The sequence below is a fragment of the Barbus barbus genome (assembly GCF_936440315.1).
Source record: "Barbus barbus genome assembly, chromosome: 36".
Classification (NCBI taxonomy): domain Eukaryota; kingdom Metazoa; phylum Chordata; class Actinopteri; order Cypriniformes; family Cyprinidae; genus Barbus; species Barbus barbus.
Genome location: NC_136714.1, coordinates 26,157,311 through 26,184,665, shown reverse-complemented (window position 1 = coordinate 26,184,665; position 27,355 = coordinate 26,157,311). Strand labels below are relative to the sequence as shown.

Below are 27,355 nucleotides of genomic sequence, written 5' to 3'. Positions count from 1 at the left end.
AAAATACTGCATAATATATGTACACAACTGTCCAAAAGCGTTTTAATGTTAATGAAAGAAGTCTCTTCTGCTCACCAAGGCTGCATTTATTAAATAAAACAATACGGTAAAAATAGTAATATTGTGAAATATTATTACAATTTCAAAATAATAGATTTTTAAAATGTAATTTATTGCGGTGATTTTCAGCATCATTACTCCAGTCTTCAGTGTCACATGATCCTTCAGAAATCAGTCTAATATACTGATACGCTGTTCAACAAACATTTATTATTATTATTATCATAATCGTCCTCTGTCGTGTGTGTCATGTGTTCCCGCCTCTTGTGTCCATATTTGGTTCGTTTCCTGTCCTTGTTATATGTGATCATTAGTTAAATCTTGTCCAGCTGTGTTCGTCTCGTTATCTATGATTAACCTGTGTATTTATAGTCCTGTCTGTTGAGTTAGATTTCGTCTGGTCTACTCGTTACTCCCCGGTGTCTGTGTCGGTGTCGGTGTCGGTGTCGGTGTCGGTGTCGGTGTCTGTGTCTGTGTCTGTGTCTGTGTCTGTGTCTGTGTCTGTGTCTGTGTCTGTGTCTGTGTCTGTGTCTGTGTCGGTGTCGGTGTCGGTGTCGGTGTCGGTGTCGGTGTCGGTGTCGGTGTCGGTGTCGGTGTCGGTGTCTGTGTCTGTGTCTGTGTCTGTGTCTGTGTCTGTGTCTGTGTCGGTGTCGGTGTCGGTGTCGGTGTCCTGCCATGTCTTGATGTCTTCATTAAAGACATATATTTGAGTTTACATCCTCGTCTGCGTGTGTGCACCGTGACAAAAAATGTGTGCTGCTTCATATTTTTGTACAAACAGAAATCTTTTGTAACATTATAAATGTATTCACTGTCACTTTTCATGAATTTAATGCATCCTAGCTAAATAAAATGATTAATTTCCTGCAAAAAAAAATTTAAAATCTTGGCCTGACCCCAAACTTTTGAACGTCAGTGTATATAAAGTAGTTATATATTTAAAAGGGAGATCAAAATCTATTCTATACTTCTTAAATAAACGTTTTTCGGTTTCATCATGAACAATTCATTGGTCTGCATTATTGAAAAAAAAAAAAAAAAGTCAATCTCAATTTTTCTTCTTTTAATGCGTTTAATACATTTTTTTGTACTATTCACCATCTGATAAATTCTTTTCTGGATAAAATCAAGTCTCTCCTAAATTTTACTCTAAAAATATAAATTTTTACTCCTATGTTATGTTATGAAATAAAAGTAGGCTGTAAACAGTATTTCAGATTAACTTTAAATATCTACAATCAAACAATTACTTACTTTATAGCTTTGTGTAGCTAACTTTTTATAGGCTACTTTGTCAGTAATTTAACTACTGCTATGACTACAAGTATCAGTAGACTGTAGCATAGCAGACTAGTTTATGAGAGTTTACTACATTGTGTATGCATGTGAGACTAACTACAAACTCACTCCCACCCGAGACCCAGTCGATACCCATAATGCAGTACGGTAAAAGCATAAGGTCACAGGGTCACTGGTCATGCTCAGACCCCAGAGGAGTTCAGAAAGAGCTTTTAGAGATGACCTTCAACCCAACACAACTGTATGCGTGTGTGTTAAAGGTTAAAAATGTTCTGCTTTTTTATCGTTTACGTGTAACTGGTAATGCTATATTTGCTGCATGTGTGTGTTTTTGTGAATACTATAGCAGGTAGTATTTTTCTGTGTGTGTTCTGCATGTCACAGTGTGTGATTTCAGTGGGGCGTCTCACTGCACAGCAGAAAGTGAATAATTTACATAGACTGCAGCAGAAAATGTGTGTGTGAACTCGTGTGTGAGTTTGTGTACGCCAGAGATCCAAGCTAGATTCAGTGTGGAAACTAGGTTTTTAAGTGCGTGTAGGGGAAAATAGATTACAAACAGAGAAAGCACGGCCTTGTACACACACAAAGAATGTCTCCTCAAAGCTTCTTCAACACGCAAACACTGAGAGCGAGATGGAGGGAGGGAGGGAGGTGAAGGGGAGAAATGCAGCAGGTTTAGTTAGTGAGGTTTTCCTCTGTATTTTTGGCTGTCCGGTGTTTTAGAAGTGTTCGTTTCAATGAAAATCTGATCATTTGTGTCACAAATGTCACTATTTTCTTTCTTCAATGTAAAAATGTTGGATTGAATGTCTGGGCTTTTATTTTCCATACCAGGAAAGTGAATTTTGTGTTTTACATACAAAAACATCACTGCAAAAGTCATCCACACAACTTGTGCGCAATATTCAAAGTCTTTCCAAAGTCATAGAGTAACTTGTTCTGAGGAACAGGCCGAAATTGAAGCCATTATTCATTGAACATCTACAGCAGCTCTCAAATCTCATTCAAAGTCACACATTTGCATAGTAGCTGGTCACATGACACTTGAGAACCAATGTCACTTGTTGTCACTGATGTCATTTTAAAAATGGAACATAAGCACATATAAGATTTGTTAACTATCAGGCTTACATTTCTAGATTTCTGTTAAATTTATGTTCATCACATAATCTATAGCACACTCTTAATAAAGACTTTGCTTTTTTGTCCTTTATAAAGGTCACCATCCACTTTCATTGAATGCAAAAGAGCAGCTTGGACATTCTGCCTACATCTTCAGCGTTTCAAGGAAGAACGAAGGTATACCAGGTCAGAACGACATGACGGTGAGTAAATGATGACACGATGTTTATTTGTGGAATGAACATGGTTTCTGTGGAACAAAAACATCACGTCGAATGTGATGCACAGTGACCAATCAAATATTTAATGACTGCATATATTTCTTGGTAGAAATAGAATAATGCCCTGAAAAAGTGTTAAGATAGATAGATAGATAGGATGAAGATGAAGATCTTAGCACAGTTTAATAGTTCTCTCATTTTCTGTTTACTACTATTTTTATATAGTGCATACACATGCAATAAAAGATTATTAAATTCTGGACTCTTCCTCACTACGTCTCTTTCCTGGCCGTTGCATTAAAAAATAACTCATACATTTAGGAAGGAGGAAACAAACACATACTTAAACATTACTGCATAAGAACTAAAATTCAGAGCGAGAAGAGGCCTAATAATTCAATCTTCAGTACCTACATCCATTTTCTCTTCATCATCCGCTTCTGTTTGCTAACATTTATTGTTTTGTCTTCCTGCATGAGATTGTTCTCTCACTCTAGTGGTAAATATAGAATAATGTATATAATATACTGTTATGTATATCTACAGTGTATAGTAATTCTGTACTGAATATAATAAATGTTCTTTATATAGTAGATCATATAGTAGAAGGCAGAGTTGTGCACTGTTCAAAACTGAATTGAGAATTTAATTCTGTAAACATGATGTGGAATTGCAATATACATTTTAATTTAAGGAAGTAGAATTAAAAATGCATTGAAATTCAGTGAAATTTATGTAACTAATTGTTTTCATAGAAAAGCAGGTTTGTCTAAACATACTTTGAATGTTGGCTTGATAAAGCTTTTAAAAGTCATAAAAAGGCCTCATGGATGAATGGGTAAAAAATTAAATGATTCAAAAAATGATGGATGGATGGATGAAACAATGGATAAAAGGATGCATAGAACGAAGAATGGGTGGAAAAATGAAATGATTGATAAAATGATGCACAGAATGATGGGTGGATGGATGAAACAATGGATAAATGGATGCATAGAATGAGGAATGGGTGGATGGATGGATAATTGGATGAATGAAACGATGGGTAAAAGTATGCATAGAACAATGATAGCTAGATAAAAAGATACATAGAACAATGGATGGATAGATTATAAATTTGAAATATAATCAATAGAAATTTGTATTTAGTGTATATATTGCATGCTTTTATATTTAGTTTGTTTATTTATCATTATATTTAATGCATCCATTAGAGATTTTTATTGGTTTAGTCTGTTCAAATTCCATTTAGCTTCACGTGTGGGGTTGCCAGTTCAGTTCAAATTCACACTCATAAACTGAACGTGAGCCAATTGTATTATTGTGAATTTTGCACGTTTGTGATATATAGAGTGAGTGTTTATAGTAACAGTGTGTGTAATGCAGCACTTCAGAAATATGCTGCTGAAGAGTGTGAAAGCTCTGAGTATGCCAATGTTTCAGCATCTGTGAAAACAGACTCTTTCCAAGGACATCCTCACACCTTCCCTCTCTCTCTCTCTCTAAGTGGTTCTCTTGAGAAATAAAGCGAGTAAATATGGGGATTGCTAAAGAGAAGGAGGCATACGGAGATGTTGAGATGGAAAATGAGAGACGTGGGACTCCAAACTTGTTTGCTTGTTTTACTTTGTTTGTTCATTTAAAAATTGAAGGAGTTCTCCTCAGGAAAATAACTGCATTAAAAAAGACACAGGGAGGAGAAGCGATGGATGAGGAAAAGATTTGAGAAAAGTGCTGACAGTGAGTTGGGAGGCAGCGGAGGCAGAATACACTGATTATCAAATCAGCCGTCGATGTGGGAGCATAAATCACTCCGTCTCTCTCCTGCATCGTCTTTCCCGCTCACTCACACTTTATTTCTCCTTTGATGCACCTTTGAAGACGTGAGGAAGTGCTGCTCTCGTTGAATTATTACTGATTTAAACATACTACAAGCTCTCTGAAGTTATCAGACATTAACTAGTATAGTCCAGTGATGGTATAAAAATAGTGCAGGACTACAGCGTATGCATCAGTGATACTTTAATTTCATTCAGACATTGTTATAGTTTTAATAATAGTTTGAATTAGGTTTATATATATTTATCATTATTATTTTGTCCGTATTGTTTTTTTTTTTTCAGTTTTACTTCTAGTTCTGTTTTTAGTAATAGTTTTAGTTTTAGCTATTTTTATTATTAATTTGATTTTGTTTTTATTTTTATATTTAAATGTTTTTTTATTTTTAGTTAAAGACTTATTTTTTATTTTATAGTTTGTATACCTTTTTCTTTTTTTCAGTTTAGTTGATCTATTTTTAGTAATTATTTAGTTTTAGCTGATTTTATTAATCGTTTGAATTAGTAAAGTTTTTATTTCTGTATTTTCCATTTTTTATTTTTCGTAATTTGTTGTTTTTTTCTTTTTAGTATTTTTTTTGTCTATATATTTTTTTTTAATTCATTTTTATTTCAGTTTTAGATTTTGATATTTTAATACACTACATCAAATTAAATGAAACTAAGAAATGTATATATATATATATAATATATATATATATATATATATATTTCGGTTAGTTGTTTTTTTTTTCAAGTAACTTTGTTGTTAAAAACCCTGGTTTGCGAGATATATGCACATGCAAAATTGTACCTGCTTTATATTCAGTATAATTCGATAAATCTGAAATGTGCTTATGTCATTTTTGCATTGCAAATGCAGCACAATTAAATAAACACAATCAACCAAAAAAAATCTTCCAGATTGCTAAATGTTAAGAAGGTTAGAAGGCATGCAATAAAATCAGGAGACCCAGGAGAGTTGCAGCTCAGGGGAGCTTACTTTGCTGTTTCGTTACCTGAAGTAGACATTTTTACTGACTTGACCTGCATTGAAGGATGCTGTTAACTTAACATACAGTATGTCTGACTGACTTACAGATGAGTTTTGGGGGAAATGTTTGATTGTTTAATGCACAATATATTTTCTTGTTTTTTTTCATTGTGATTTTGGGCTAAAGTGTGACCTGGACATGCCGTAATGCATCTGACAGTTTGTTTGCTGCAGTCTTTGTAAAGTTCTGTTTTCTGAGTTCCTTCACAACTCTATCAATCCCTGTCTGGTGGAATCTGCTGCGGTCTCGCTCTTTTAGCCGCCACACTTCCTGTGAGAATTCTTTAATGCAGTCTCTCCAGGGGTCGACCGCACACAGTTAACACAATCTCCACACGCTCTCTTCTTCTTACGCCCTTCAGGGGGAGGACGGCACCCAGCTATAGTTATAACTCACAGAGACAGACATCCTGGCTTTTCACAAAGTCACACCGTGTTACGCCTGTAGCAGCTGCGGCGTGTGATCTCTCATGTACTGACACCAGTCAACACTCCAGAGCTTTGAGAGCGCAGATTATTCATTGGCGACCTGTAGCTGTCACAGCCGCTCTTACACATAAGTATATATATATATGTATCTTACTCTACATCAGGTGTTGGCTCTTGATATATTTAGGTGCTCTTGACAAAACAATATTAATTCATGTAAAATGAACTACAGCAGTTCAGCTTGATCTTGAACTTTTAGTTTTATTAGATTCCTGTTACAAACTTTACATTATTTTTAGCGATGCAATGAAAAGCCAAAAATATTCAGCTATAAAAATTAATTTTCAGATTTCACTGAATTATTATTTTTTTTTTCAAAAACAGTTGTATTTAATTAGCGATTCTCCGATGGTGCATTTCAACCGCAGACAATAAAACAGCCTGTAAACAATGTCATGTAACATTATCCATTACATTCAATAATATTGTTAGTTAGCTGAAAATTTTTTTTTCCTAGATACATGCACTATATTATATATTTATTATATTTTTAAACATAGCCTTATTCATTACATATTGCCATTCAATGACCATAATATTGTTAGTTAGCTAGAAAAAAAGTTTTTCGCTAGGTATATCTACTAAATTATTTATTTGTTAAATTTTTACTTTACCAGTTGTCTTCATTATTTGTTTGAATGAATCTTTCACAAAAACAAGTATTTAATTTAAATATTTATATTTCAACAACAAATATAATTAATATAATTTAAATGTATATAAACAAATATAATTAAAACGCTGTATTTACACTTTTATATATATATATATGATACTTTTTTTTATTTCAGTGTTGCTTTTTATACAAATTTGATTAATTTATTCATTATATCATTTATGTCTGAATAAATCTGTCATGAAAACAAGTTTTTATTACAACCACCGTTTAAATGTTTATATTTCAGCAACAAATCAATATATAATTTAAAAAGTTGATATAAAATCCTGTCTTTTGTGCAATTAAATCTTTATATATGACTCAGTTTATATTTCACTGTTGCTTATTAAACAGATTTGATTAATGCAGTATTTTCAGTTTTCTGTTAAAGAAAAACTTTAATTTCAATTTTGGTGTTTCAGTAAAAAAAAAAATTTGGTGCATCACTATTATATGACATTTCTGATCCTTTTCTTTTGAAATAAAAATTCGATAGACTAGGTGACAAATCTCCATCTATAATCCATCCAGATGGGTTACTGAAGCTAAAATCGTCCTAAAATGTTCATAATTATGACAATATGACCGCCTATTATTGCAAAATATCTGCCTACATTAACATATTAATATCTGACCTTTACATTCTGAATTTCTTGACCTGCCATGTAAACTACACCTGTACAAAGAAGTTAGTCAGTCATTTACATACAAACGTCTTAAAGCTACAGTAGCAAAAACAGCCTGTTTAATTCTAAGGGTCAGAGAAGAACAGTCATGATGAACGTGATAATGTTTCAGATGTGAGTAATTCTGAGTGACATACAGTAAGTGGACATCAGGGGACAAAGATGCTGTGTAAGACACAATATTTCAGGGAAAGTGAAGGATATGTCTCCTTTAAGATAATGTTTGCTCTCTTTTCTTCTGTTTAAATCACTTGAGAAACTCTTGAAGGTCATTGCAGCTTCATCTAAATCCTATGGTCTCCTCCTCATTACAGATATTTCACTTTTGTGCTGCTCGGTGTGAAATACAGTGTACCACTAAATTATGATTTCTGAAATACTGTATATTGAAATACAGCATTCAAGTACAGTCAGCTGCTCATTAGTGCAGAAGCAATCCCTTCAGGGTGATACAAGAGACCTGATCTTGTTAAATCTGTGATTATAACCAGCTGACTGTACATGTAGCTTTTGCTTATGAACATCTGCAGGTATAGTGAGGTACAGAAATGGGTGAATCTATAGGTTATGAACAGTGTAATTTTACTGTTGTTGTATTTGGTGTTGTTTTTAATTAGATTTCATTTCTATATATTTTGATCACTTTAGTTTTAGATTTTTTCGCACATTTTATGTCAATTTTATTATTATTTTTTTTATGTCTATTCACTTTAGTGCATTAGTTTATTAGATTTAGTTGTTGATTTTTTAAACATTCGCTTTTTGTATTAGACATGAGGGTGAGTAAATTTATTATTATTAAAATTATAATTTTTGTGTAAATTATTAACCAGGAAAACCTTGAGGAAAAAACGGTTCTGGCTCCTATATGATATGCACTCGCTCACACAAAACACACACATACACTACGGTCTGCTTAAGAAAACACAACACACACACACTTGTTGTGATCGATCGAGAGCTGTCAGCCATATCTTACCCAGTCTCATCCTAAAAATAACTTATTGATCATCAGATTGTGTTACCAAGAGTGTGTGTGTGTGTGTGTGTGCATGTGCGTGCATGTGTGTGTGTGCATGTGCGTGCATGTGTGTGTGTGCATGTGCGTGCATGTGTGTGTGTGCGCGCATCGGTGTGTTTAAATGGCTCTATTTATGACTAAATACTACAGGAAACAACTCACCAATGACTCACACACGTCATCAATCACTGTCATGTAGAACCGCACATGTCAGGATTATACTTCATACTTTGTGTAAAGTGTGTGTGTGTGTCTTTACATGCAACTAAACATATGTCAGCTTCATCACAGCGGTTTGCAACCTCAGCAGCCATCCATAAAGAAACAGGTACTGTACGTCACAGCAAAAGATGAGCATGTGTGTGTGTGTGTCACGCTTGATAGTATGACTGAAAGTCAAGTGCAGTGAAGTGCATCTTAATACAGATGTCTAAATCCTCTCTGAGAGCGGAAATGACAATCCATAAATCTTACAATAAACACGCACTCTCAGTATTCATGTGCTCATCATATATACTGAAACTGTAATATAGATCTGAGTGTGATCTAACACCACAGACAGGCGCTTTCATGTTCACGTAATAAACATTTTGCCTAATATGAATACCTACTACAAAAAGATTGTAGTTGGCACATTTCATGAACAGGATACACATTTTGGCCTAAATTACTTTAAATTATTTAAATTTTTTAAAAATGTAAATATTTTCTTTAAAAAGAAACATTAATGACTATTAACTTTATTTATTTATTTATTACAACAACTTAATAACAGGGTTAACAATAATGCTAATTATTTTTTTCATCTTTCATCATTTAATAATATTTATTTTTACATTTTTCATCATTTAATAATATTTATTTTCCATACAATAACTTGTTTTCTGTTTGTAGTTATTGATGAACATTAATTTTGTATATTATTATTTATTTATACAATCAGTTAAATATGTAAATTATGGTTACTATGGTTGGACAGGCCAGAATCTGCATTTAAAAAGGGATTTTAGACTTAACAATGTGTTTAAAACAAGCTATTTGTATGTTACATTCAATTTATGGTGTATGGTAGTTTATCAAACATATAAAGTGCATCAGATTTGTGTCCCCTAATGCTTTAAAAGTACATCAGGACGTCCCATTGTGCCCTCTTCGTGGAACGAGCCAGTACTCTCAGATTTGATTTCCACATTTTAGCATAATTAAATCCACTCCTCAGATTTTAGCCCAACATCATCAGTGCAGGAATCAGGAGAAGATTTGAGATTTGATCTGGGCGGCCCATAGGCATCGCTCTGTGTGCGCTGTGATCTGACTCGTGTTCTCGTGTGAAGCTTCAGCTCGCTCTTTCTACATTCATTAATGTTCACTGTTGTCTGTCTGTGATGTGGTTTCATATCTCATACGTCAGACGTAGAGGACATGTTTCTACAGTTTTGTAGCATTTTTCCCCTGAAGCTGTTATTTTAATGTAGTTGCGATATTATTTATTTATTTACATTTGCTTTTATTTGTATATTTTCTGTTTTCAATTCATTTTAGTTAAAGTTTTGTTAATTTTGTTGCATGTTTTTGTCATTTTTATTGTTTTTTATGTCTAATATTTTTATTTCAGTTATAGTTTTTAGTTATTTTAGTACTTAAAAACGATAAATGTTGAAAAGGTGTAAGGGTGGTTGTTGTTATTTCTTTACATTTCATTTCAGGTAAATTTGATTTTATTCAATAAAATATGTTTTTTATGTTTTAATTTTAGTTCATTTATTTAATTTTAGTCACAAGATATGGTAAGAAGTTTTTATATATTTTTATTTACATATTTTATAGAGAGAGAGAGAGAGAGAAAGTATATTATTTTATAGTATATTTATTTATAATTTATTTATAGATTAATTTTTTTATTTCTGGCTAAAACTTTAATTGGCAATATCTCTATGGATAGAAGCAAATATTGTGTGTAAATATTAAGACAGAATTTAATTATAAATGTAAGCTATTGCTTTACCACAGTAGCCATCATGGTTGGATATGTAAGACATGGTTATTGTTAACAGATTGCCAGTCACTGCAATTACAGCCCAGACCTGTGATAGACCCCAGTGTCTCATTTATATCATAACGACAGTCAATATCTTTACCAGTAATGACTCAAGCATTATTGCAGATCATTTGTTCGCCTCTTGATAGTTTTAATAGTTATTGGTTATGATAACATGCCCTATGATTACAAGCATGCGTTTGCCTCTATAATAATACACAACACAATCTGATTAGATGAGTTGCTCCAAATGCTTTATGGATAATAATTGGCCTGACTCAGTAGAGTCGCTTAACTCACAATGATAGCATGGGGTAGATTAGTCATCATCTAATACCGAGTAAGTGAACAAACAGTAATCATTTCTGTGTGGACCTGACGGGAATACTGGGTTGCATTAAAAAAATTATTTGTTAAAAATATAAAATAAAATAACTATTATTATTTGAAAATATTAATAATTGTGTGTGTGTGTGTGTGTATATACAGTCAAACCAAAAATTATTTGGACACCAGATATAATTTTTGATATTGTTTTACTAGAGGGTGCAGATATAGTTCAGTTATGTAAGTGGGCAAAATAAAGTGAACTGTGACATATTATACCCAAAAATTGTTCATACAACAAATTTTAACCACTAAATCTGATAAAAATTTGGGACAAAACATTATTCAGACTCTTTGACCTGACCATGTTTTGCTTAAGTATTTTTTCTTTAATTGCTTGTTACGTTCCGCGTGTGTTTTGTGTATATTGTTTCTTTTTCTCGCTCTCCTGTGTTTTCGTGTTACTTTATGATCCCCTTCTAGGTTGGTGTTCATTGGCTGACTCGACTGCCAATCATCATTCTGACGTGATGTTCTGCCAATCTCAAACAAAAGCCAATGCAGATAATTTGTGTGAAACAATGCAAAATCAAAGTGACTTACCTATCAAGAAGAAAAAAACAACGCAATCTCAGCGTCCGCTTTCAAGGCCTTCCTGCTCCTTGAGTTCTCTCCACCGCTGGAAAGCTGCTCTGATATTTATGCGAGTCCTACCTCTTGTCTGATCGTAACCCCTTTTTTAATGTTTTGTTCCTCTGATATTTTCCTCCTTTTTTTTATCTGCCATCTTTCTCTATCTATAGTCCATCTGCTAATATCCATCCTGTGAATTCAAATTGAGCGCTCTCTTCTCTCTATCATTACAAGACACGCCCCTTACTGCTGATTGGCTATAAGTGTGTTTTGGGACTCGGTCTGACACTGTAGTCAAAAGCATTTTTTCAAATATTGCTTAGTGCACCTTTAAAAACAAGTATGTAATGTTAAAAAATAAAATCCCCAGTCTCCAACCCATCTAGCGTCAAACAAATAGTCCCGCCCCCAAACTCACGCCATTGGCTGAGTCTGTGTTGCTGTGTTTTAATATTTAAAAGGACAGTTCACCCAAAAATGAAAATTCTGTCATTAATTACTCACCCTCATGTCATTCCAAACCTGTGAGACCTTCGTTCATCTTCGGAACACAAATTAAGATATTTTTGATTAAATCTAAGACCTCTCTGACCCTCCCATAGACAGCAACACAACTGCAATGTTCCCAGGTCCAGAAACGTACTTTTTTGATGCTACGAGAATACTTTTTGTGCGCAAACAAAAGAAAAAGAAAACAAAGGAGGCGAGTTGTTGAATAAAGTCATAATTTTTTTTTTGTTTTCTTTGTGCACAAAAAGTATTCTCATAGCTTTGCATTTTTAATTTTACCGATGTCCTTGCTACGTTTCTGTACCTAGGAACATTAAAGTTGTGTTGCTGTCTATGAAGGGTCACAGAGCTCTCAGATTTCATCAAAAATATCTTAATTTGTGTTCCGCAGACGAACGAAGGTCTTACAGCTGTGAGGGTGAGTAATGACAGAATTTTCATCTTTGGGTCAACGAACCCTTTAACGCTGGTAGTTTACTGCTGTAGTTTGTGTGTTCTCACCTGGCCAGCACCTCCACATTAGAAATGGCGTAGAAGTATTTCAGCAGGTTGTCTCTCTGGACGTACGTTCCTCCGAGAGCGGGCCTGAGGAGGCGAAGCCTGAGATTGGTGAACGTGAATAAATCTCGTAAACCCTTCATGCTCTCCATACGCGTATACAGGCCTTCCATGTTCAGCAGCCTCGGGCCGGCGAAGATGGCGAAGCGGGAGCGCACCTCAAAGCGCACCACCTTCTCGTTCTTGGACCCGACCCAGCGCGAGTACTGCTCCGTGCAGATGACGCGTGTGACGTTGGCCGCGGTCAGATCGCGCGCTCGTCTCGGCGCCATGTTGAACGCATCCACGCAGTCATCGGCGTAGTACTGATAGGGCTGCCACGTGCGGCCGAAATTGAGCGACTTCTCCAGCACCATGACAGTGGGCCGGCCATATTCGAAGGTGATCTGAATGTCGTCGGCGAGTTCGAGGGTTTTGTTCCAGGAGAGGGTGATGTTGGCCTGAAGAGGCTCGGGATACCTCCGCCACGTGACCGTCTGCCAGTATGTGATGAGGCCACTGCGCTCGCGGTCCTGCATCAGCTGCGGCGGGTGAGCCAGGTCAGGGTTAGACGCGTCACATTCATCACTGCAGAGGTATGGATTCTCCTGCAGACAGAGAGACAGAGACACCCTTGTGACAAAGAAAGCATACATTAATGTTAATTTCAAATGAATGAAAATGAATTATAGTTTAAATAATATAAATGCAGTTAGGTGAATTTAAGAGTGCTTTTTTGACCCAATTAAGCAGTGCGTCTTTATATGTGATGTCATAATTACTTCTTTGGTCTTTGAAATATGATTAAAGTTTACTGTCGATTGTACCGACGAGCATTTATGGGAAACTAAAATTTACTATAATTTCTATTATATTGCAATTGCGACTTTTTAATCTCACAATTTGGACATTTTATCTTGCAATTATCTCGCAATATAAAAATTTCAGAGTTCTGTGTTTACATCTCACAATTTTATATATATATTGTTTTAATATTACATTTTTGATTTTTCATTACATTTTGTCACATCTATTAAAACATGTCATGAATTTAAATATATTTGTGATTACACATTTTAAGTTGCAATTTTGTACATTTAAAATATCTTAACCTTAAATGTAATATTGAATTACACACCACAGTTAAAATTATAATCAAGTACTTCACATGTGCTTTAGTATGTTAGTCAACACATCAAAATATGTGTACGTCTTTAAAGCATGACAAAAGTTTCTTAAAATAATGTACTTTAAAGGAAAACTTTTCATTTGTCATTATTACAAAAGGCACTTAAAAGTATACTTAAGTTTTAAGAAATAGTCAAAAAAAGTATTCTCTCTTTAAGTACACTTAATTGGCTTTTAAGGGATAGTTTACCCAAAATTGAAAATTCTGTCACTAATTACTCACCCTCATGTCGTTTCAAACCCAAAAGACCTTCGTTCATCTTCGGAAAACAAATTAATAGCTATATTTTGATGATATCCGAGAGCTTTCTGACCCTCCATAGACAGCAATGTAACTGAATGTTTCCAGACCCAGAAACGTGAAGACATTATTACAATAGTCCATGTGACATCAGTGGTTCGACCATAATGTTATGAAGCTACGAGAATACTTTTTGTGTGCAAAGAATGTGCTGTGCCTTGTTTACAAGCAGAAGAATGCACATGCATGTGTCTTGGCACTCTTGTGAAAGTGCGTCAAAAACTGACACCGAAGAGAAGAATTGTTGAATAAAGTTGTTAGTTTTATTTTCTTTGCGCACAAAAAGTATTTTCGTACCTTCCTAAAATTAAGGTTGAACCACTGATGTCACATGGAGTATTTTAATGATGTCCTTACTACCTTTCTGGGCCTTGAACATGTCAGTTGTGTTGCTGTCTATGGAGTGTTCTCGGATTTCATCAAAAATATCTTAATTTGTGTTCCGAAGATGAATGAAGGTCTTACGGGTTTGGAACGATACGAGGGTGAGTAATTAATGACAGAATTTTAATTTTTGGGTGAACAAACCCTTTAATTTTATAGTCTCTGCAAATAGAGTTTTTTTTTGTTTATGTACTTTTTTGAAGTTCAGCACATGTACGCATTCAACACAATTAAGCGCACTTCTTGTTCACAAAAGCAGGCAGTGTTCTGACAGGGGATGTGATAGAGATAGAAACAGTGACTGATTGATTGACAAAAACAAGCAGGTAGAAAGTGTGTGTGATACACAGATGCAAACAAAAACACAAAGAGAAAGGGGAGATTGTGAGCGGAGACAGATTGTAAACTCACGCACGCACACACACACACACACACACACACACTTGTCATAGTAAAAGTGCAGTGAAGAACTTGTGGGCTTTTATTAAAAGCAAAGACTACAGGGAGTGTTGATCTGTGAGCGCAAACTCCTGCTACACACACACACACACATCATTAAAAATCTGGGTCAAATCTATCAGCTCGCTTTATAAAAGCACGCAGACGATGATCATCTAACTATAGTTCACGCTGAGACGGCTGCGTTCAGGTATGACGGCTTTGAATCTGTCTATTCAGCATGTATTCAGGATCTGTGTCGATATATCAGATTTACACCTCGATAGAGAAATAAACACTCGCATCCTTTTGTTCTCCGTCTCATAGGAGCGGCGATATACACAAATGCTGCTTAATAAAGACATACACATAGTCACACACAAGCCTCATAAGAGAGGCTTGTACAGTGCGGTGCATCTTGGGAAATACATCATCTGATTTATGAAGCCAGGCACACGGAGAATAAAAAATAAATTAAAGGGGAGATAAAACAAAGTGCATGTATGTAAGAGAATGACAGAGAGAGAATAAAGAGGGGCGGTAAAATGATAAAGCGGCTTCGGCTCCTGAAGCTCTGCATCTAGTTTAGCTCAAACTCACACTTCTCATCTGTATAACCTAGAACTACAGATGAACCGATAATCAGCTCATGTTTTTGTCATTATTCACACTTTTTGCTATCAGCTAAAAATCTGTTCTCACCTCTTTAATATTTAGTTAACAGATAATTGGTTAGATAATTCAAAGAATAGCACACAGTGACAGTATTCAAAGTGAGTTCGGATAATTGCTCAGCCTTTAACAGCCATTCATTCTCAAGGTAGAAACATGTAGACATAGTTTTTAATGTACAACAATCTAGATCACAAAAATGCCACTGCACAAATTTAACTTAATTATAATAATTTTAAATAATAGTTATTTAATATATATATATATATATATATATATATATATATATATATATATTTTTTTTTTTATAATTCTTCATCTTCTTATAATTACTATTACTTCATATTTATGCAAAGTTACACTGTTTCAGGTTAGTAAGATTTTTTAATTAATACTTGTATTCAGCAACAACACATTAAATATAAACAAATGCTTTTCTTTTGAAGTTTGTTAATCAAAGAATCATGAAAAATATAATTTCAACTAGGGATGCACGATATTATCGGATATCGGAATCGGCCGATAATGGCTTTAAATGTAACTATCGGCATCAGCCTGACATGAAAAATTGTGCCGATATGTCTTGCCGATAAGAGGAATGGGTTAACTCACATGTGCTCAGGGTGTGCTAGTGATTTGAACACATCAGCAGTGTGTCTCATTCTTGAAGCAAAGTTTTGTCTGAATGACGATTAGATTGACTGTTTTGGATCGCTGCATTTAATCTGTGAAAGCATGTACAGAATGACGCGTTCGGTGTGTAAACAGTAATACCACGTGCAGCGGCAGCAATGGCAGCCTCCCCCGGGTCCTAACGCCGTTCGGTAAGGAGTTTTAATCTGTAGGGGCGCTGCTGGCCTACTTCTAATTAAATTAAAAGTAAAATAGCCTACACAAATAACATTTAGACTGTGTTTCTGATTAAATAAAGCAGTAATCGATGTCATAAAATAATGAGTATGTTTTGATTTAATGGTCAGAATCTATAGCTTACATGGGGAAGAAAATCACAAACATGACACTTGTAAATTAAATAATTTTATTTATACTGATTTATTCATTAATGTGTAACGTTTTATTTTTCAAACAAATCATGAGCTCTAAAATATTTTCAGAATTTTTACAACTCTTGTTTTAGATCATCTACAAATGTTAAATCTTAAAATAAAATGTTAGGGTAAACACTGCATCTTTCCGGGGGGAAAAATGCAGCGATCTATATAGTTTATTTATATTTATTTTCAAAGCATCAATATACTGTTAAAAAACCTTCATTATTTTTTTATTTAATTCTAATAAATAAGTTCTTGTTAAAAACTAACCTAAATTAATAAGATTTGTCTTATAATTTCTGCACAGGAGAGACTTTGGTGTTGTTTCCAAACAAATATCGGTATTGGTATCGGCCAAAATGAATTAAAAAATATTGCTATATCGGATATCGGCAAAAATCCAATATCGTGCATCCTTGATTTCAACAAAGATATTAAGGAGCACAACTGATTTTAACATCGATAATAATAGGAAATGTTTCTTAAGTATTTTAGTAATCAGCATTTTCGAAAAGTTATTTTAAATTGCAATAATAAATCACAATATTACCATTTTACAGTATTTTGATCAAAAAAATCCAGCTTTGATAAGCGACATCTTTCAAAAACATTTTAAAAAATCTCATAAACCCAAACTTTGAGGGTATTTTGCAATTTATCTGTTATTAAATTTTATATTATTATTATTATTATACATGCAAATCAAACATCTCATTGACATTGCTAATAACTTCCTCTTGCATATTTTTCAAAGATTTGATGCAGCAGATCTTGTAAACTCTGGGAAGTCCTTTGACCAGTTGTTCCTCGAAAGCTCTTGTTGCAAGTTGCAACTTGGCACCTCAACTTTCCTGTCCTGATAAAAACCTGTCCACTTTTGCTCCTAAAAGTTGTGTAACAGCCAATCAGATCATAACTGTTGATTTTTGTCAGCCTTTGCTATTTTTTATGCAACATAAATGAGCCTGGAGTTCATCTCAGCAGTCTAGCAGCTTCTACAATTCCAGTTATGTAATGTTCAATGCTCTATGCTGGATGCAGTTCTGTCAGCTACTGTATATTGCATTATGTCGCCAGTAAGTGTTTCAAACCAAACTCAAGCGTTTGATCCGCAGACACCGTACAGTTTGGACATTTCAGTGACTAGTTATTCCTCTGAATTTGTACAGTGCGAATTGTACATCCTTTCAGACACATTCTGTTCTCTCTGATTGTCTGACTCTATTAGCTCCCTCCAGTACAGGGGTTTAACGTTACCTTCTTCCCCAAGATCACATTACAGCTCTGTTCCTACAGGCCTCCGCACCGCCACTCATTTCTGTACATGCACCTTTAATCTTTTGTTTCTTCTCTCTCCTCCTCTTTTCTCCGTAATGTTATTAGAGAGAAACCTCATTCTGTTACACTCTTACAGCTGTCTGTTTCTTCAGTGCAGACAGACAGGACTGCCTGCATGTATTCAAGAACAAACTCATTCTGACCCTCGACACGCTAAAACTATAGTTGGATTAAAGAGGAGAATGTTACACAGAAACCTTCAACCCCCAAATCCATTGAAACCCAACCCTCTGACACACTTAGTGGAGCGTTAGAGTGCTTACCATGTGTATTGTGCATTGCACGATTGACAGCACTATTTGTGTGTGTGGAGTGTGTGTGGGGGTCAGCTTTTGTTTATATTGTAGGGACCAAATGTCCCCAGAATGATAGTAAAACCTGAAATCACATGCATCCTGAGGAGCTGCCAATGGTTCCCGTGAGGAAAACGGCTTAATTAACATGCTAAATAATGAAAATGTAAAAACATAGAATGTTTGCTGTGAGGGTTAGCTTTAGAGTCCTGTATAAAAATATCATTAGCTCATATATCAGTAGTACTATTTTTTATAAAAACAATAAAAGTTAATAAGTTCCAACTGCAAGTGTGTGCTTGCATGCACTTGTACTTGCATATATATTTCATTAATTTGAGTTTTTTTGGTGTAAGCATACTTGTGTGGATGTATTGGCAATACTTGTGCATTGTTTTTGCACGCCTGTACTGTATGTGAATGCAAATGTGTATATGAATGCTTGTATGTATATTTTATCTATGTGTGTGTGTGTGTGTGCAGTGTGCATGCTTGTGTGCATGTATTGTTGTTTTTGCATGCTTGAGTGTGTCTGTACGTGTACCTATACAGTATACATGCATGTGCTTGCATCTGTGTGTATGTGTACTTGGGTGCTTGTGTGCATGTATTAGCATGCTTGCAAATGTGCATACTTGTGCTTGCATGTATATTTCTTCTATATGTGTTTGTTTGAGTGTGTGCATGTATTGCCAATGCCTGTGAGTGTGTGTGTGTGTGTGTGTGTGTGTGTGTGTGCGCATTCATTTGATTGCTTGTATTGTTGTTTCGCATGCCTCAGTGTGTCTGTACAGTATGCATACATGTATATGTATATTTGCATCTGTGTACTTGGGTGTTATAATAACATGCTTGCAAATGTACATATGTGTTTTTATGCATCTATGTGTGCTTTCATTAGGGCTGCAGCTAACAATTATTTTTATTGTCGACTAATCTATCGAATATTTTTCCATTAATCAATTTTTTATTTTCTTATCAGTTGAAGAATTCTTTAAACTATCAATAAATAATAACAGTAACTTCTGCTATTAATCTTTTATTTTATTCAAACGTTTTCTCATAATTAATACTTAAAAAAAATAAAAAATAAATAACAGCAACAAAGAAGGAAAGAGAAAATAATAACAATAAATAAAGAAAGATAATAACAAGAAAATAGAGAAAATTAAATAATAAAAAAAAAATCTAAGAAAGAAAATAACAATAAATAAAAAATAAGAAAATAGAGAAAAATAAAAATAATAACAATAAATAATTAATAAAAAAGAAAGGAAGAAAGAATTACAGGGCAGTGATACAATCAATAGGAATGCACATTATGGCTGCATTCAGTTACTGTTTGGGACTTGAGAGACTTGAAATGTTTTATTTATTCAGCAGATTAAAACATCTGCTTGAATACATATCTGTATGAATGAACAGCTGAATCACAACCACATTCAAGAATCAAAAATGGCGTCATAACACTGGGAAGTTTTATCACAGTTGACAGCCCGTTTTTAATAAAGGAGCCCAGTCGAGGCTTGTCCCATCCAACACACAGTTAAACAACTAACAACGACTTTAAATGCTTTGTTAGCGAGTGGAGTGCGCGTTTGGCACGCGCGTCTCAAAGAGCTCGCGCGATCGCGCCCACGGCACTGACGGCAGCTCTGGTGGATCTTAAGATGAACGCGAATCATTTCTCCGTCTCTGTGAGTGCATTAAACCCGTCATGATTATATAGGCAACTTGATGTCCCGTGGTGTCCCGTTCATTCAGTGCAGCTTTGAATGCGGTTGTGAATCCTGACAATGTAAAGGCGTCAGTCGGCTATATGCGGTTCTGACTGTCGTATAATAATAATGCTCTATGAACGCAACTCTATGAAGTGATATTGCCATACTAGCCTTTACCTTCTGCTCTAGAGTCTTGTTTTGTGTTAAATATGGCAGAAAAAACAGTCTCAAGTAGGGATAACTGCAGGCTCGCGCAATGGGCGTGGCTAAAGGTGCTAATCGACGTATTTTCATAATCGACTTAATCGATGACGTCGACGAATCGCTGCAGCCCTAGCTTGCATGTATATTTCATCAATATGTGTCTGTTTGGGTGTTTGCATACTTGTGTGGATGTGTGCATGCATTTTCATGCCTGTATTGTTTTTGCAAACTTGAACTTGCATGTACAGTATGTATGCGTGTGTATATTTGCATCTGTGTGTGTACTTGGGTGCTTGTGTGCATGTATTTGCATATGTGTGATTGCATGCATGGATGTGTGCTTGCATGTGTATCTATGCATGCATATGTGTATTTCTGTTGTCTAGACACGTTTAAGAAAAACTCTAGACACAGAGTTTTAATATTATAACACAGGATCGTCTTTTCTCTCTAATGAATTTTTCAAGTGTTTGACAAAGTGTGTGTCTTTTCCATGACCTTGGCCCAATAATGCATGTGGCAAAGATGCAAAACTACCATGTCTATGCTTTCGTGACAATCCCATCCTCCTGCCCCATATAAACACACACACATACACAGCCAACTGTTCCGGCAGGTGGCCCACATCACTAAGCTCCTAGAGCAATTATCCACGTTGGAATCCCGTCGCTGCGACAACAATCAGCATTGAGCTAGATCCCTGTCACAGCGTCCATATAGCAGCCTGTTAAACCAACCAACTGGGACATTACATCACCGTTAAACTGGAACTCTACCTAGTGCCATCCGCATCCCATGCAATCAGTTAGAGAACAACTTCAGTATTGTAAAATCGGTTAATCTGTCTCTCTCTTTGTCGTCTCTGTGGATTTATATACCTTTAGACCTTCTTACTGTAAGTGTGTGTGTGAGAGTGAGTTATAGCGGCCTTTAAGAAACTGAGAACACAATGTGAGCTCAATTCGGTTTATGAGAACATCACTAAGAATACAGCACTCTGAGGAATACACTCTGAAGTGTACGTCTGTTCCAAAGCTTGGTCTGTTCTCGCTGACTATAGTCAACATAGGCAGCTTCCTTCTAAGGCAGCATCCTGACTGAATTGGATCATAGCAGCCCCAGATGGAATCTGCAGGCTTTTTTTGTATTTTCTGTGCTTTTTGGAGGTAAAATGTGTTAAATGGAGCTGACGGTACTGCAGTCTTATTGATGGCTGAAAGCATAATCGAATTATTAAATTTGACAAAATATTTAATAAACAAATATGCAAGGGGGAAGGACGTGAACTAATAAGGCATCTTATAAGGCAGAATTATTTTATTGCTTACTATTTAGAACAGCCTGCAAGCTGGGAGCACAAATGTGATTTCTTAAACTGTTGCCAAGTTAGGCAGCACAAAGCTTAAATGTAAAGTATGATTTTTTTTTAAATGTTAAAACACTATACTGTATGTATATATACAGTGCCCTCCATAAGTATTGGAACAGTAAAGACAAAATTGCTCTGTTGGCTGTGGAGTCAAGACATTTACAAATATGATTAAAAGATGAATATGAGACAAAACTACAGAATGTCACATTTTATTATTAGCCGTTTCAACACATATGTTTTACCAAATAAAAAGAACAGCACTTTTAGAGTTCATCCCACTCATTGATGTGAGCATAAGTATTGGGACAGTTGAACATAAGGCAGATATAAAAGATTAAAAGCTATTATTTAGTTGCAGATCCCTTGCGCACAATCACAGCAGTGAGTCTGTGACCCATAGACATCACCAGACTCTTGCTCTCATCCTTTGAAATACTTTTCCCAGCCTTTAATGCAGCCAATTCCAATTGTTGCTTGTTTTGGGGAGTTTCTGCCTTTATTCTCCTCTCCAGCTGGTGACATTCATGTTCAATCAGATTTAAATCTGGAGATTGATTTGGGCAATCTAAGACTTTCCATTTCTTTGCCCTTATAAACTCCTTGACTGAACTGGCAGGGTGTTTTGGGTCATTGTCCTGATGCAATATGAAGCACTTCCCAATGAATCTGGTGGCATTTTCTTGAATATTGGTAGGCAAGATGGTTTTGTACCCTTCCAAATTCATTCTGCTACTGTCATCATACATTAAGTCATCAGTAAAGTTGAGAGGGCCTGTTCCAGAGACAGCCATGCATGCCCATGCCATGACACCACCTCCACCATGCTTTACAGATGAGGCTGTATGCTTGGGATCTTTTGCAGTTCCCTTTTTTTCTCCACATTTTTGCTTTCCCATCACTTAGATAAAGGTTCATCTTTGTCTCATCGGTCCATAAACACAGCTCCAAAACTCTTCTGGCTCACCTTTGTGTTTTTTTTGCAAACTCTACTCTTGCCTTTCTATTGTTGGTGCTGGTCAGAGGTTTGCATCTTGCTGTGTAGCATCTGTAATTCTGTGTCAAAGTCTCCTGAGGACAGTAGATTGTCAGAGCATCACCCCAGCTTTCTGGAAGTTGTTGGTGATTTTACAGACACGTCTTTTAAGGTTCATTTTCACAGCTTTTATGATTTGTCTGTCATCAACTACTGTTGTTTTCTCAGCCGATCAGGTCGTTGTTGGTTTGCTGGTGTCGCTGGTGGTTTCCAAACTCTTGATTTCTCCATGCCCTTTGTTTTTACTAGAGCTCTAACTGACTTCCTCTTTTCTTTTAGCATCCAAATTGCTTGCTTTTCTCTCAAAGTCAGCTCCCTCGTCTTCATCCTGGTTTGTGTTTGTAATCATCGAATGCAAGATTCAGAATACAGAAGTAATGGATATAACTGATACGACACATTCCCTGCTTTTAATATCTGAAGAATTAATGCAACAGGACACAGCTGATCACTTAGAAAGACCTGAGGCAACTGTTCCAATACTTATGCTCACATCAGATAGAGGGATGAAACTCTAAAAATGCTGAACCTCTTAGTTGGTAAAACATCTATGTGTTGAATCACCCAATAATAAAGTATTAGTATTTTTGTATTTAACTAAAATTAAAAGCATAGCAAACAATAAATAAAACTAATGAAGAAGCATACAGAACTGCTAACAGCGGCGCTCACCTGGTGTTCGGTACAGGTGTGTGCCATGATTAAGTGTAAATATAGCCAAAGAGAAATCCGCTGCAACCACATTTCATGACAAAATCCACAAGATGGCAAAACCTAAAAAGGCTGTTCTTTAATAAAAGTTCTGGCACGTCGGAAAGCGCTTGCAAATACATTAGTCTTTTCGAAATGAAAACTAAGGTCAAAGCTTTGGAAACTTTCTTTATAAGTTCTTCACGTAAGTATTCTGGGTATTAAGATGAACAGTACTAGTAGTCTCATACAACCTAACATGTAATCAATAATTTGTTTTAGTTATAGATATTATGATATTCAGGAATGTCAGACTAAATATGTGATATTGCTGTATTTCTAATATTATGCAGAGAAAGCTATTTTACGCTCTGAGGTTGATCATAAATTTTGGCATGAATGAAAATTATAATGATTATTATTAATACATTTGTTTATTGTAAATGGTGTTTTGTACCATGTTGCACTTAAGGCAGTGAATTTTATGGTTAAGGGGTTTTAGACACTACATTGTGTTTCATCTGCAGTAACTACACATGGTAAAATCACTGTCCAGTCAAAATAATTTGGTGTAGAAACTACTAAAATAGCAAGTCAATTTCACAAATAATTACAAAGAAATGGTGAGAAAGTAAAAAGACTGAAATGGTATTTTCTTGTTTTAAAAAATACTGCTAATTTTTTTTACAGTGTAGTGCCCCTTCAGCTGCTTATTTTATTAAACTGTGTTAATTTAGAACAAAGAATACAGAAATGGTTTATGGAAAATATATAGCATAGAAAACATTTCCATATTTTCTATATCAAGTATTAAACCAGGAAGCATGTAATAATGATCTCATTCCTTTATTCTAGATCTCCACAACTCTTCAAAGTGTTTTCTCAGCTTTCTTGTTTAGTTTGTAGCATGAAACTTTATGGCTGAGTGCTGACATCAGTGAGATCAGGCCGAGACACGCAGAACGACAGATTCATCCTATTAAACTAGTACTCTAGCTGCCAGCTGTCTATTGTCTTTCTCTGTCCACCTCAAGCTGCTTTCACTTGGTGAAAGCCATCTTCTTCATCTTCTTATGTATACTGTGCACATTAAGCACATTTTCTGTGTGCACTATAATACCCAGATGACTACTTTGCACCAAATTGCACAGTACAATACAACAGTAGATGCAGTGCACTCAACTAAACCTTCAATTTCCAGGGATTTGGTGCATTATTTAACGGGAGAAAATAGTTGATAACAGCACATCCCTTGTAAAAAAAAAAAAAAAAAAAGTACACTTGTGCATGCTTTCAAAAGAGTACTTATAATGGAAGTAATATAATAAAATATGCTTAAGAGTGAAATAAATGTTTTCAGACACTAAACTGAACTAATTTCATAATTACTTCTATTGTCCATAATAATTAATAATAAATTATAATTTAGTAGATTTTTTCACAAGAAGCATGCTACTGTTTGAAATGGGATATTTCCTACTGTTTTACTTTCTATTTGTAAAAAGTAGGCGGTATACAGTATGTTCAGTAAAATAATGTTAGCATTCTATTGTAGCAGTCTCATTGTTTTCTATCTTCTGTCATATCTCTTCTCCCTTCTTCCTGTTTCCTCCGCCTCTTACTTCTTCACTTTCCGCTTCTCTCTCTCTCATTTCTATTTATAGCACTGGCTCATTTGTGCCTCTAAATCAGAGAGCACTGTTGTGTAGCACAAGGTTTTTTTACTTTCATACACGCATTGACATGTCTTACTGTTTCATGTGCACTGTGGTTGTGTGCTTTCAGGGAGGTGTGTGCATGAACAACACATGCTTAATGTGTGTGTGTGTGTGTGTGTGTGTGTGTGTGTGTGTGTGTGTGTGTGTTGCTCCCTTTTTCCGCTGAACTAAGCTGTGATTCCCCCATCATTAGGGATCTCTCTTTCTCTCTCGCTTTTTCTTCCCAGACAACAAGAGCCAACTAAGAATCAAGCACTTGAAAACAAACCATGCCACACATCTGCCAGTGGTGGGTGAACTGAGAAAAATTACTAGCCATAAATATTACTGGCCATGAAACTATTCTGCAATATTTTTATTTTACATAATTTTACCTACACTCTTAAAAAACAACATGTTTTTCAACGTTTTTGGGGATTATGGATTCATATTTCAGCCAGAAGCAATGGTTTAAAGTTAAAAAGGTCTTAATAATGAATTCGCTTCTTACAAACACGCAGCTTTTGGCTTCACAAGATGTTAATTAATGGAATGGAGTGGTGTAGATTACTTGTGGATTATTGTGATGTTTTTATCAGCTGTTTAGAATCTCATTCTGACGGCACCCATTGAGGATCCATTGGTGACCAAGTGATGTAATGCTACATATCTCCAAATGCGATGAAGAAACAGACTCGTCTACATCTTGCATGGCCTGAGGGGGAGTACATTTTCAGCAAATTTTCCTTTTTGGGTGTATACATTTAATGGAACCATGGATGCCAATTAAGAAGATTTATTTTTAAGAGTATATGACAGAGGAATTATTTTGCAGTTTTCCTGCAGGTCATTGTGACAAACAGTGCAGGTCATTGTCTCATTTGCAGCATCATATACTCTACAAAACAAGCCAGATGAGCATCCCTGTTGCATTTTAGTGGCTTAATGTGAGAAAATTTGCACATACAGTATGTGTCACCACATGGCATTAAACAGAAAAAAATTGGATTTAAATGTTTTCCAATAGTAAATTTAATACTGTGGTGTAAGTGTTTAGAGTCTTGACAGATGTTAGTATGCATTATGTTGCAGTTTTATTTACCAGCCAACTGAGGAGTAGCTCTGCACAGGTCATTTTTACTCACATATGTAGCTCAGTGAGTGTTAATTTTGGACCTTGGGCAGAAACATGCACAAACTGGGACAAGCACACACACGCAAACACATGCAACCACAGCATTGGACACAAAACACGCAGTAACACACACAGATTAGAAAAAGAGCAGCTGCTGTGAGATGCGAGAGATTATTAAATTCCACGTGAAATAACATGTTTAACTCGTTTTGCTTCCGTAATCTGACATATTTCCAATTGAAACAGGATATGATGTGTAAAGAGGAAAAAATGCAGGGCTGGACACTTGTTAATTGGGAATGATGGTGTTTAGTTTGGCGTTATGTGTGTGTGTGTGTATGTATGCAGGGCTCCAGACAAAAAAAATCGAGTAAGGAGCCATAGGCTCCTATATAGGGGTGGGCGATATAGCCTCAAAATTATATCACGATATTTCAAGAATATTTGCGATAATGATATTTATGACGATATACAAAAAAATATGGAACAACGTTTTATTGGTGATTGCAGCTGGCAGGCAGCAGCATTTATTAGTGCAAACACAATGAAGGCCATTTTTCACCACAAATAGTAACCGAGTTACATCATTATAAAAGAAACCAATTACCAGGGAAAGTAACTATTGCGTTACTTAAAAAAATGTAATTGTCAAATATGTCAAATAGCTTGGATGCCTCAAATATTAAATGTTAAATGAATGAAATGGACACTACATGGGATAAATTATTATTTTTAAACATTGTACACTAATACAAAATAACAATTAAAAAAATACTTATTTAACACTGATCATTTTTTGACATTAGTAAAATAATATTTTGTGGCCATTTTTGAGACCCCCTTCTTGAATCAGGCTTGCAAATAAATGCAGCCTTACTGAGCAGAAGGAATTCTTTTAAAACATTTTTGAACACTATATGTAATATAATAAATGTATTATTAGAGCTGTTGTACTTATTATCATTAGTATTGTCTTTTAAATTTTATTTAACAGAACAGTAAGATGACAGTACTAACATTTATGAATGTTGATGGAGCTTTTATTTTGACGGAAACCCACAGGAAGTCCTCAGTGCTTCTTTTTGTTGACAGCAGCAGATTTATAAATTATTCTCATTACTAATTTGGGAGGATGCACGTATCACAATGTCACATGCCTTGTAAAAATTCATAAAAGTGTTACTGAGCAACTGACGAGTAACACAGTTTCAGTGCAGATTTCCCTCGCAGTTTGGACTTTGAACCCTGGCTAACGAGACAGCGTCGCGAGCTCCTGCAGCGCTGTTTGATTGCAATTTATGCATGTATTAGAAAACATAACGTTCTGCAGTGTATTTAATTCTTTAAGGCCATTTCACGTCA

The 27,355-nt window shown here is 35.3% G+C and overlaps 1 protein-coding gene across 1 annotated transcript in view; it reads right to left on the bottom strand.

Moving 5' to 3' along the window:
* The window catches only part of LOC306855744 (netrin-G2-like), a 71,914-nt gene that overhangs the window by 33,944 nt on the left and 10,615 nt on the right, over positions 1-27,355 (bottom strand). The window contains exon 3 of the mRNA XM_079394576.1: positions 12,440-13,083. Coding sequence (XP_079250702.1) covers positions 12,440-13,083 — 644 coding nt within the window. The remainder of the gene's footprint in view (positions 1-12,439; positions 13,084-27,355) is intronic.